The following is a 12676-nucleotide window of genomic DNA, read 5'->3' on the forward strand; positions in this document are numbered from 1 at the left end:
AAAAGCTGTTCTTGTTTTGGGGATTACAAGATTTCTCGTATGGAGTACAAATTGTTTAAATTCTATGTAGCTATATTTTCTGGCAAAACTCAGATGCTGCTGCGTGCCATATACCAGAAGCATGAAAGAGCACCCCTAAATATTTATAAGATTTAACCTGATCAATGATGTTTCCTTTAATTGCCCAAGCAACTATATTTCCATTTTGAGAATATAAGAACTTCAGACTTACTAAAATTAATTATTAACCCTTCTTTATCAAAAATTCTGCTATTGCTCTCAATAATCGCTTTAGGCCTACAGGAATTAAAGACAATAGCACTACATCATCTGCATAGAGAAGACACGAAAGAGAATGCAAAGCCAGTTTTGGAGGTCTTGGTATTTTCTTTCCTGACGTTTCGCCAGCAGCTGTGGCAGGCATCTTCAGAGGAGTAACACTGAAGGACAGTGTCTCTTCAGTGTTACTCCTCTGAAGATGCCTGCCACAGCTGCTGGCGAAACCTCAGGAAAGAAAATACCAAGACCACGGTCACACAGCCCGGATAACCTACAAGAACCAATGAACTCTGACCGTGAAAGCCTTCGACAATATTTCCAGTTTAGGAGGATGGTATATCGGCTCATTAAGAGTATCAACCAGCAAGTTAATCTAAAAATTAAGCAATGTGGGGGACAAAACCCAACCCCTGCTTTACCCCTCTAGAAGTACATATGGGATTAGACAAATGGCCACCTCGGTTACAAATAACTTCCAAGCTAGTATCAGAATACAGTAGTTGTATCAGTAGTATCAGGCATTTGTCAATAGATGTGTTACTTAACCCACAATCAATCTCGAGGTTTAGGTCAAAGGCCGATTTTTAAATCAATAAAAGCCATAAACAAAGCTCCATTTTTGGAGTGAGCATATTTATCAACTAAATGTTGTAGAATGAGGCCCCAACAAGTAGTTGAGCGACCACTTCTAAAGCCAGCCTGTTCATCAGCAAGAATATTTTCTTCCCCGAGCCAATCCAACAGTTTCTCCAACAGATGTTTCGCATACAGTTTACAAATAACACTTAAGCGACTGATCGGTTGATAATTAGCAATATGGCCCTGCTTAAGTGTTGTCTACTCAGACTGGCAGCTGCTGTCCAGGGTCTCAGGCAGAGGTCTTTCACATCGCCTACTTGCCTGGTCCCTTTAACTGGAGATGCCGGGGATTGAACCTGGTACCTTCTGCACACCAATCAGATACTCTACCACTGAGTCATGGTCCTACCCCACCCAAGTCAGCCATGATCCAAAACAAAGGCCAGTATTTGCATTCCAGAGGCTGAGATGCACCAAGGGTGCTAGACTCAAGTTCAGGAGCATCTTAGACACCAACAAGATTTTCGGGGTATAAGCTTCCGAGAGACAAAGCTCCCTACTGACAAGATATGACAAAGGGAGCACTGGCTCTTGAAAGCTCATACCCTGAAAATCTCGTTGGTCTCTGAGGTGCTCCTGGACTCAAGTCTAGATGTTCTACTGCAGACCAACACGGCTACCCCCTGAAACGGAAAATGAGAATTGCACCTCCTGCCCTTCTGACAGCAAGTGGAGACCTGTCCCAAGGTCACGGTTGTGCCGCTGGCCGGAACTCAGCCGATACAAAGCGCTGGGAAAGAGCTACGGCTATCACTGCTCTTCAGCTATAGAGTTCTGGCTAATTTTTGGCTCCACCTCTGTTTCTTAAGAGTTAACATGGCAACCACTCTTCTACCTACCTACAGGATACTACACACACAATAACAGATAAGAAGAAATCTCCACAGACTTCCAGGGAGATTAAACTACATCAAAGGGTTTGATTTTAATGGCTTTATTCAATCCAACATAGCTACAGTATTTGGGTCTCACATCTCACAATCACCGATCCCAGGTTTCCACAGTTGAACATGTGTTACCCTTTACATTTTAACTACCCTGCCTTCTCAAAAAGTCCTCCAAAAATATTTCCACAAAGACATATTCATACGAGTCAGTAGATTTTACCAGAGATAAACAGTGAGAACTGATTTCATTACTTGTAAAGCACATTACTAATAATGATTCCTCCAAAGAACGTAAGAGGCTAACCTTCATTTACAGTTAGCTGGCTGCTTGCCTTTTATCCAAAGTACTCCCTGTAACACTGCCTCTCAACAAATCCCCCATTTGCATCTCTACAAACACAGGAGCAGCCAACGCTATAGACCTCATTACATCAGCCATGTTCCTTTGATGGGGCCCATGCACTCCTCAGAAGGTGCAGCAATGGGCTGCACTATTGATTGGAATATTATCCATCAATGTGGCTGTGGGTTTGGAAGGAGGAAATGACCACAATTTGGTTTTCCACAGACAAAAGGAGGAAATTTACACCGCCTCTTTATTCGTGGAGTGGTTAAGAGTGGCGGACTCTAATCTGGAGAGCCGGGTTTGATTCCCCGCTCCTCATGTGAGCGGTGGACTTTAATCAGGTGAACCAGGATCAATTCCTCACTCCTCCACATGAAGCCTGCTGAGTGACCTTGGCCTAGTCACAGTTCTCTCAGAACTCTCTCAGCCCCACCTACTTCACAGGGTGTCTGTTGTGGGGAGGGGAAGGGAAGCATGCTTTGAGATTCCTTAAAGGTAGAGAAAATCAGAGTATAACCCCCCCATTCTTCTTCTACACGACTGTAGAGCATGAGCACCCTCTGAGTGAGAAGATTTGCCAGCTCTGCCACCACCAGAGGGCTTCCGATGCTGTTGCCAGCGGGCACCCCATCACCAGTTTGGTGGTACTGCTATACCACTGTAGTCAATCTATAGCACTGTAGTCAATCTACCCACCTGTACGGCCTTGCTCCACTACCAAAGGGTATATAACTGTAATGCCCTCCGAACTGTGGAACAGAAGTGCTCGGTTACCCACCGAACTTGAGTCTGCTCCATCTATTAGGTCTGCCTTTGAGCGTGTAAGTGAAATAAGAGGAGGGTATGCCAGGCATCATGGGCAGGGCAACTGCAACACCCAAATAAATAAAACAGAACCATTTTCCTGATTCTGGGTGACAGAAATGCACAGGCAGCACACATTAAAAATGCTCTCTCGGAGGATGCACATGAGGCTGGGATTGTCTGGTTCCTGAAAGCCAGCTGCAGACACTGCCTCTCCAGCACACGCTCCCTGAGAAAACAGGCACCGATATTTGCACAGCCTCCCCTCATCTTGCAGCTTGTTGGAAGTATTTGCAAAGAGAGAATCCATTTTCAGAGACAGAGCCTGTAGAAACACAGCTGCTGCAGGGAGAAACACGGCAGTTTTTCCTAGGGCATTTTTTGTTGTTTTTCCTCTCTATCACTGAAGAATTGCTGTGCTGTAGTGTTACTGAATGACAGGGAGCCCTCCCGGTGCTTCGTTACAGACCTGCTCTATTTCATGTGGAAGCAGGAGCATTTAAAAAAAAACAAACCCAAAATAAACAGGCGTGTGGCACATTTTCTATATATCACTTAAAAATGGACAGTCTAATAAGGACAGCTCATTCCCTTCTATCAAGGCTTTTGCCGATAAGAAACAAATTTACTGCAGTTTTCTCATTTTGCTACCAAAGCACAGATATCAACCTGTGATACAAAGTGGTGTTTTTAAACCCTACTTTCTAAACATTATTTTTAAAAAATATCAAACTGTTGCAAAAACAACCAGACCAAGAAGCAAACAGGACAAGAGGCTTTGATAATGGTTACCAGCGCAGTCGTAAACAGATTTTTACCTTCCAGGTCCACTGGTCAATGGGCTTAAAAGGGCGTAGGTCTGATTTACCCTCTTGTGCTGCAAAGCACCTCGGCTATTGAGGCTTTCTAGAAGGTTATCGGGTAGCAATTCTTTAAAATACATTCAAAATGCAAGTCAGACTGCCAAGCTGCGTCAATTGCTTGATAATCTTCCAAATTTCCCAAATTAATTTTCTAAATCTGTATTTCAGTTTAAATGTTAAGAGGCAAGCAGACAGTTTACCTGTCTTTTACGGCATGTAATACAAAAGCACACCTTAAAACCGTTTAAACTTCTGGGACTTCCAAGGAAACACTAAGCAGGCGTTCACCTGGCCCTCCTCTCTCCCTCACATGGTTAAATGCAAATTGTGTCTAGCAGGCAGGCGGGCGGGCGGGCTCCCAAGATCACGCTGCCGCCGCTGCAGACTCGGCTTCTACGCCACCTACTGCAAAACCGAGCCGAGGATGAGGAGCTCATGCAAGGCTTAAAGCACAGCCGTCCTCCCTACTAGAGCTGCATGAAGGTACTTTTCAAGAAGAAATCTCCGTACAAAGCCAAAGACGAGCAAGGCAAGAGAGCCCCCCGCTCGCCAACGGAGAACAAAACAAACAGGCGTGAAATGGAATGTGACAAGAAAAGCAACGACTCGGAAGGCATCGATCAAGGCAGGAACTGTAAAATGTCTCCGGTGACTCTCAACGTCGGCGGCTATCTGTATGTCACACAAAGGCAAACCCTGGCCAAGTATCCAGATTCCCTGTTGGAAAGAGTTGTCAACGGGAAAATTCTGTGCCCGGCTGACGCAGATGGCCATTATTTCATAGACAGGGATGGGTTGCTATTCAGGCATGTCCTGAACTTCCTCCGGAACGGAGAGCTGCTTCTGCCGGAGGGGTTTAAAGAAAACCAACTTCTGGCCCAGGAGGCGGAATTCTTCCAGCTTAAAACGTTAGCCGAGGCGGTGAAGTCCAGGTGGGAGAAAGAGCAGCAGGCGTCCAGGGAGACCACCTTCCTGGAAATCACAGACAGCCACGACCGCTCCCAGGGCCTCCGGATTTTTTGCAACGCTCCTGACTTCATCGCAAAGATAAAATCCCGCATTGTTTTGGTGTCCAAGAGCAGGCTGGACGGCTTTCCAGAAGAGTTCTCCATCTCTTCCAACATCATACAGTTTAAATACTTCATAAAGTCGGAAAATGGAACCCGGCTGGTTTTGAAGGAAGACAACACTTTTGTTTGCACCCTGGAAACGCTTAAGTTCGAGGCGATTATGATGGCCCTCAAATGTGGATTTCGGCTGCTGACCAGCCTGGATTGCTCCAAGGGCTCCATTGTGCACAGCGACGCACTTCATTTTATCAAGTAATTAGTACTTCTCCGCTCAATGGACGGAAGGGCCGGGGGGGGGGGCATGCTGCCTGCAGACCTCATTACACTCCCAGAAATCACAACCAATTTATCCCGCTCTGTCCTCCACAGAGCACAGCTGCTAAGGAATAGATGTGAGCTAAGGGTATGTAAATTGTTCCAGCCATCTCCAAGTTCATTGTGCCTAAATTTAATAATAAAAAATGTGTTTGCTAAATGTGACGGGAATGACACTGAATGCCGAAACCATCTGCATCCGTGCTCCTTCACGCCTTCCTCTCCACACAGCATTTCGCGGAAAGGTTAGTGTGTGTGCATGCTTCACATCTTTTTCCTCCTCAACAATGACAGGCATGCCTCCTTTTTCACTAATGTGCATGGCACGGTTTGCCTTTTGGTAAAGACACCCAGAATTTGAGATGGAATTATATTTCAAGGAATAAAAATTGAAATGCTGAAAAATTGGAAAAAATATTGCATCGGGGTATCCAACTTAGTTCTGATTATAGATTTCACATTTCAAAATGCCATTGTTTTTGGGTACAAAATCAGAAACCACATAGCCGTCTAAGTCCAATGTCCTGCTAAAAAGGGCAGAACAACTTACACAATGCACCCCCCCCCCCAACACACACACACACAGAGATCGCTTCCTCAGATTTCTTGAGGGGAAACCAGCTTCAACACCACAGACAGATGCCACGCCACGGTTTGTTTTTAAATCACTGTATTGCAGGCCCACGGTAGCAACAGCGACATTTGTGACAAAATACTGAGAGTTTTGCGCCCAGAAGGGAGAGATCATCAAAGTGCCACACCGAGGCAAAACAGCGTCCGCACCTCAAAGCCAAGCTTCTAATTTCAGACCGTCTGCCTGCCAGTTTGTTTTTTTAAAGAAGGCAACAAGTTTAACTTTCTCTTGCAAAGCTAGCATGCTTCATATTATTATTAATAACAAGTGGGGGACAGGTCTATGTTTAGCGCACTGGACAACTGCGCTAAAAAGTAAGCTGTTCAGATTTTGTTCTTTCCTGCATGCCATATTTAAGACTCCTTTATCAGTATAAAAATCAAAATCCTCACAACAGGACTGCAAAGATCCTTCCCCAATTTCATATTTGGAACTGGAGCTTTTTTACAGCCCCTGGCTGGGCCCGCCTCATGAACGGCACGTTCGCTACACCAAGACGTGCCCAGCGTTGTCTGGCTAATGCATGCAGGAAAAATTGCATGAAGACACTGATGTGCCAGTCACAGAGATTCTGAGGCCTCGGGAAGTTAAGACTCCTTGTGAGTCTGACTCAGAGCTCAGCCCCACCAGGATCTTTTTCCCACTGCCAAGGTCAGGTTTCAATGAACAAAAGGAGTACGGGCACCTGTCAGGTAAATACACCTCTTTTTGAACCACCACACTACTATTACGAATGTTTCCAAAGAGTCACTACTTAGGATGCCATGTGTTTAACACGAATAATGTCTCAGGTGATACACGGAATAAGCAAAATAACGTAGTCCTGGGCTGATGCAGAAGTGTACAAGGGACACCTACACACATTTATTTATCTGATTTAAAACATTTATCAGCCACCTTTCTCCCTTACAGAGCTTACAGCGACAGATAAAATATATAAAAGCCAAAGTTTTAAGACTGCTAGTAAATCAATCAAATAAAATCCTAAATAAAAGTGTCTTTAACCGCCTTCTAAAAATTGAGAGTGAGGGGGCCAGGACCACCTCCCTGGGGAGGTTGTCCACTGAAAAGGCCCTCCCTTGTGTACCCACCAAATGAGCATCTTTGACGGCTCTTTTCTGACCAGAAGTTGTTCTGCGCAGAGTGTTAACTTCCCCACACCCACACATAATGAGAGGAAGAAGGGTTGTGCTACAAACTAGGGACACTGGAAAAGTTAACTTTTTCTAAGAAAGTTCATGTTCATGTCTAAAAAGCCCCTCTTGACCAACTCTGATATACGGTGCAGATTGTAATCTATATCAGAGGAGTAAAAAAGGAATGGGGGAAGCAGATGGGGGGAGGGGTGCTGCCATTCTGCTGGGGTTAGGATTCCAACTCCAATGATAGGATACGAGCAACAGCCACCACACCATCAGGGGCTCATCCACCTGCTCCTCTTCTGGCACAGCCACTGCCAGAGGATCCCTTCAATAAGGGAGACATTTTAATATTTCTGTCTGTGTAGGGTGGATGTGGAATGATCTGGTACAGCCTGATCTCATCCAATCTCAGAAGCTAAGAGGGGTCACTACTTGGAAGGGAGAGCACCCAGGAAGACTCTGCAGAGGAAGGCGATGGCAGACCGCCTCTGCTTCTCTCTTGCCTTGAAAGCCCCTCGCTGGGGTCGCCAGAAATCGGCTGCGTCTTGACGGCATTTGTACACCTGTTGGTGTGGTGAGATTGTGTTTTGGGTCTTTTGCAACGGTTAAAAGGTGACCAGGGAAGGGAGGGGAACTTGGGCTGAAGCAGAGAAGGACCGCTCCTGCCCAAGGCTGGCCTCCGAACCCGCAGACTGCTGCTCGCCAAAAGCCAGGCCTGGGGCCCGTGCATAAACAAGAACCAGCAAGGCAACAGTGGTCCTCAAAAGATGGTCATTATTTTTTCACCTCCCGGTCAAAATTAAGAACACCATTTTCATGTTTGAAAAAACGGAGCCTCACATCGTCAGTAGTCGTCCGCCCCAGGAGGTTATCCATCAAGTGAGAACAGAATGGTTTCTGGGACGGCAGCCAAGAGCAGACCTGGATTCCAGGGGGAATGCTGATTCTAGGCAGGCCCAGGATTCCCCAAGCTGCATCAGCAGCTGCGAAGTGCGAGAACTGCCCTCCGCTACACAAACCCCAAGGGCACACATTTCATGTTCAATGGCCATTTAACTTGCTGAACCTTGGCTGATACGGCGTTAAAAGATGGGTAAAGATTTACTGATGTGTTCAGAAAAAACATGATACACAGTCCATAAGGTGCCGTTCCGCTTTCAAATGATCTTCTGAATACCCTTTTCCACACAGAAACAAGAAGAGGGGCCCAAGGCTTCCCCACGGGCTTGTTTCCTTATGCACAGAAATGGGTTTTAAATGCAGCTCACTTGAAGGAGAGCCCGTGGTTAAAGATGGGTTCCCCCCCCCATCTTCTGGGCACGGAGTAGGGGTCACTGGGGGTGTGTGGGGGGGAGGAAGTTGTGAATTTCCTGCATTGTGCAGGGGGTTGGACTAGATGACCCTGGTGGTCCCTTCCAACTCTATCATTCTATGAAAGTGACAAGACTAGGAGCTGGGAGACCCAGGTTCAAATCACCACTCGTGCCATGGAAGCTCGCTGGGTGACCTTGGGCCAGTTGTACACTGTCCTACCTCACCGGGTTGTTGTGAGGGTAAAACGGAGGATCCAGCATGGCCTTTCTTATGTTCTTATGGAGATCTGGGTTCGAATCCCTGCTTAGTCATGTAGTACACTGGAGCGGGGTAAGTCATTTACCCTCAGTCTAAATTGGGATAAGCCACATACACTGGGGGGGAGGGGAGGAGAGAGCAGCAGCATAGGTTAGTGTTTTGTTACGAGGCTCTGCCATTTCATCAGCCCCCAGAGCTGTTCTAACGAATCAGACGGGGCTCTGCTTCCTTCGCTGTCAGAGAAGAGTCTGGTGTAGCGGAAAACATGGAGGAGGCTGTTGCGCATGAAGCGTCACAGAACCCATTTTCTCCAAACATGTTTACACCTAACCGTCAGTTCCAACGAGGGTGTGAGCAGCTTTTTCAATTACTACGGAGAGTGCAGACCAACAAGGCCTGAGGTTTCCTAACGGTATTTCAGCAGGCGAGGGAAGCTCTCCGGGGGCTCTGAGACTAAGTAACCAAGACATGTTCCTGGGATAAGAAATCACTTGCTCTGCTCTCTCCCAAGACTAGCTAGAGTCGAGCCCAGTAGTGCCTTCGAGACCAACAAGATTTTCGGGTTATGAGTAACGCCTTCGAGACCAACAAGATTTTCAGGGTACGAGTAGCGCCTTCAAGACCAGCAAGATTTTCGGGGTATGAATAGCGCCTTTGAGACCAGCAAGATTTTCGGGGTACGAAAATCCCGCACCCCGAAAATCTTGTTGGTCCCAAAGGCGCTACTGGACATGAATCTTGCTGTTCTGCTGCAGAACAACCCGGCTCCCCCCTGAAACTCTCTTCCAAGACTGGCTCCCCTCCTCAAGATCCCAACAAAAACCCGTTTCCTGCCATGAATAATGGACAAGAATTCCAATGCGCCTCCTCCTCTGGCCTCGTCCCTGGAGCAAAATGAATCACTTCCTTTGAGGATTTCTATTCCACTATTTCGATTCCTGGGAGGGAAGTGTTTGAAGAAGCTTACGGGCCACAAAAATAACAAAATACAATACAGCTTTAAAAAATGAATAAAACTAACCCATTAATATACCACATAAAAACGACGAAGCCACCTAAGAATAAAAACACAAAGTTATTCAGCTAAATTTTTCAAATCTCTGAATTCTATTGGAAATTTATTCTCTTCTTAGTACTGCTGGCTGCCCCAGGGGCCACACTTCTGCTTGAAGGGATATAAATATTGAAGGGATATAAATTTAAATACTTAAGGGCTATAAATATTTAAACTAACACTGCTGCAAAAAGAGGGCATTCCACCAACTCCATTTAGCCCAGAAGATGGCCCCCCACCCTGACTCAGCTCATCTGGTCATGTGGATTCACACTATGGTTACCTCAGGCTTAGACTACTGAAATGCATTCTGCATGGGCCTGCCCTTAAAGTCAACTCAGCAACTCCAGTTCATTCAGAACAGAGCAATCTGGTTGCTAGCAGGTACTAGGCGGAGTACGCAAATCAAACCCATTTGCAGTCGCTCCACTGGTTACCCATCAGTTACCAGGTGTAGTCCAAGGTACTGGTTATTCACCTACAATGCCCTTAATGGCCTTGGGCCTACATGCCTAAGACACTGCCTCTCCTACTATGCTCGGCTGCAACAACCTTGCCCATCTGAGAAAAGCTGAGGGTGTCATCCTGCAAATGGGTAAGATCGGCAATTGTCTGCTCACATTCTGTCTCAGGGGTGGCGGTTCCAACCTGGGGCCTTCCAGATATCAGGCTGACCCTGATTCATGGAGGAGAGGGCTAGGGCTATCCATGCCCACTAGTCAAAACGAATACTAGTCATGATTCATACCTATTCTCCACAGTATCAGAGGAGTATGCCTATTATATCAGGTGCTGTGGAACACAGGCAGGAGAATGCTACTGCAGTCGCCTTGTTTGTGGGGCTTCCTAGAGGCCCCTGGTTGGCCACTGTGTGAACAGATCGCTGGACTTGATAGGCCTTGGTATGAGCCAGCAGGGCCTTTCTTATGACCCTCTTAACCGCTACACTAGACTTGGATGTGGGCTACAAGACACAGTGGATAAAATCTGACACTTTCTATTAACAGAGTTTTTAAAAACCAAATGTAAGTCTGTCAAAATATCAGTAGGGATGATAATTATGCATGAAAAGACAGTAGGCAAAAAGCTTACTAAGAAGCAGTGAGGAATGATCAGTTCTAATCTTGGGGCTGGGAAAGCGCTGTTGAGACCGGGTGATCTATTATACTGACTGGGAGAAGAAAAATGCAACTACTGTCTAATAGAAAATATTAATCATTATAAATAGAGCTGTGCTGTGCATAGTAATTTTTCTAATACATGAAGTAGGAGTGCCCCATACAGCTAAAGAAGAAACACTTTAAAAAGCCGTTTCTGCCTCTCCTTTGCATGGAAGGAAATTTGCCTAACATCATGTCCATTCCAGAAACATCACACCAGGTCTGTTTAGTTCAAAGGGGTTAGACAAAAGCTGACAGATTGACTTGATCCTTCTACATTAACATATTCCCACAAAGAACAAATAAATGGGCCTGGACTAATTATCCAAATGCACAACCCTTGTGCCCTTTTTGATTCTTATTTATTTTTCCATTTCTATCCCACTGGCTTCGCCTACAAAAGCTGAGCCCCGGGGGGGGGGGGTGCATGTTGAAGGGGAAAGGTCCCAAGAGACAGCCCCTTTGAGTGTATACAGCACTTTATCTGCATGCATTACAGTGCCCTGATGCATCCCCAAATTTCTGAGTGCATACAAGAGATGTGGTAGCCCTCGGCACACCACGCAACTAGGGCCTGACCAGCTCTCCAAGGGGAAGAGGTGTAAGAAGCCTCCATGCCAGAAGTGATTGAATGTTTCCATCCAAAATGGTGTACAGCAAAGGTCTATTTGGAATGCAGGCTGCGTGATACAGGTCTAAGCCAAGACTTTGGTTTTAAAAATAAAAAATAAAAATTCGCCTCCAAAAAGCATCCCCAACACACTTTCTTCTCCCTTGGAACCAAAGACCAATATGCCTCTTACCTATATTTTACTATTGTTCTAGTTGTATTCAGCGTCTCTCTCAACAGTTCTTCTACCATACAATTAACAAAGCAGATTTTCCCATCCATGGCAGAATTCAAGTATCTCAAATACTTGAGATACTTAAAACTTGGGAGTAAAATCTAGTCGAGTGTATACTGGCTGATACTCTAATAAATCCCAGAAATTCAAAATAAAAACAAACCTGCATCATACAGTCATGACTCATGGTTAGCTCGCAACCTGTGGTTTTCCAGAACATTTTGAACTGGCAAATGTCCACATGCTCTGAACTGATTTACTGTATGATTTTTACTTAGTAAATGAAACAAACAATGTGCCCCTCACATGGCAAGGAGGGAGAAGAGGAGAGAAATGAAGCTAACTTGAAATTGTTTCATTTGACTGGAATTCCATTCATGAAGAAACAGTTCACTGATGGAAATGAACATTTTCCATGGGAAAACACAGCAGCAGAGAATTTCCTGCCCCAGATCACTGGCGGAATGTGCCAGATCTTCAACATAACCCCCACAACTGCTTGGCTTCTCCCAGCTTTTCTACCGGCACTAGAGCAAAGAGGGAGGCTCTTGTCCAGTTCCAACCCCCCACCCACCAATTCCACATGGCTTTTTATCCATATGGGTTTCACGATGCCTGGCTTAGCCTTTTGGGGGTGTGTAAAAGGGGGATCCTCCTCCCCCTTGGAAGAGTGAAAAAGCTCAGCAGATCCAGCCATATACAGTCACAGTTGTTATTCATAAGGAATATTGGCATCACTGAATAAATCATATTAAAGATTTATAGTCCAGTAGGGAACAGATTCAGATTATTTACATACACATTTTTCTTCATTGTAAGGAGGGGCCTTGGAACGGTGGGCTCAGCCTTATCATTTGGTACAGAACAACTTGCGACCTATTCCAAATGTTTCCTTCTAATACTCTTGAAATGCAACCCATGCCTTTGGTCCATCTAAAATGTCTGTTGGATGGAAGGGTTTCATCAGCAGAGGGCAACTTTCTGGTCTCCTTCCTCCCCCATCAGGCCAAAACGCCCCCTCAAACGCTGCTCCTGGGAGAGAGGGAGCCCCCAGAAACAGCGCGCG

General features: G+C 45.8%; 2 protein-coding genes across 2 annotated transcripts in view; one reads left to right on the top strand and one right to left on the bottom strand.

The window, feature by feature from the left end:
• GTF2F2 (general transcription factor IIF subunit 2) overlaps nt 1–12676 on the bottom strand; it is a 71353-nt gene that overhangs the window by 36060 nt on the left and 22617 nt on the right. The window lies entirely within an intron of this gene.
• Nucleotides 4296–5144, top strand: KCTD4 (potassium channel tetramerization domain containing 4). Its single transcript, XM_056861766.1, has one exon. It carries the CDS (start codon nt 4296–4298, stop codon nt 5142–5144), a length of 849 nt encoding a protein of 282 aa, XP_056717744.1.

This window comes from Euleptes europaea, chromosome 16, assembly GCF_029931775.1.
Source record: "Euleptes europaea isolate rEulEur1 chromosome 16, rEulEur1.hap1, whole genome shotgun sequence".
Lineage (NCBI taxonomy): Eukaryota > Metazoa > Chordata > Lepidosauria > Squamata > Sphaerodactylidae > Euleptes > Euleptes europaea.

Coding starts and splice junctions, on each gene's coding strand:
- KCTD4 (XM_056861766.1), top strand. CDS start 4,296: ATGAAGGTACTTTTCAAGAAGAAATCTCCGTACAAAGCCAAAGACGAG.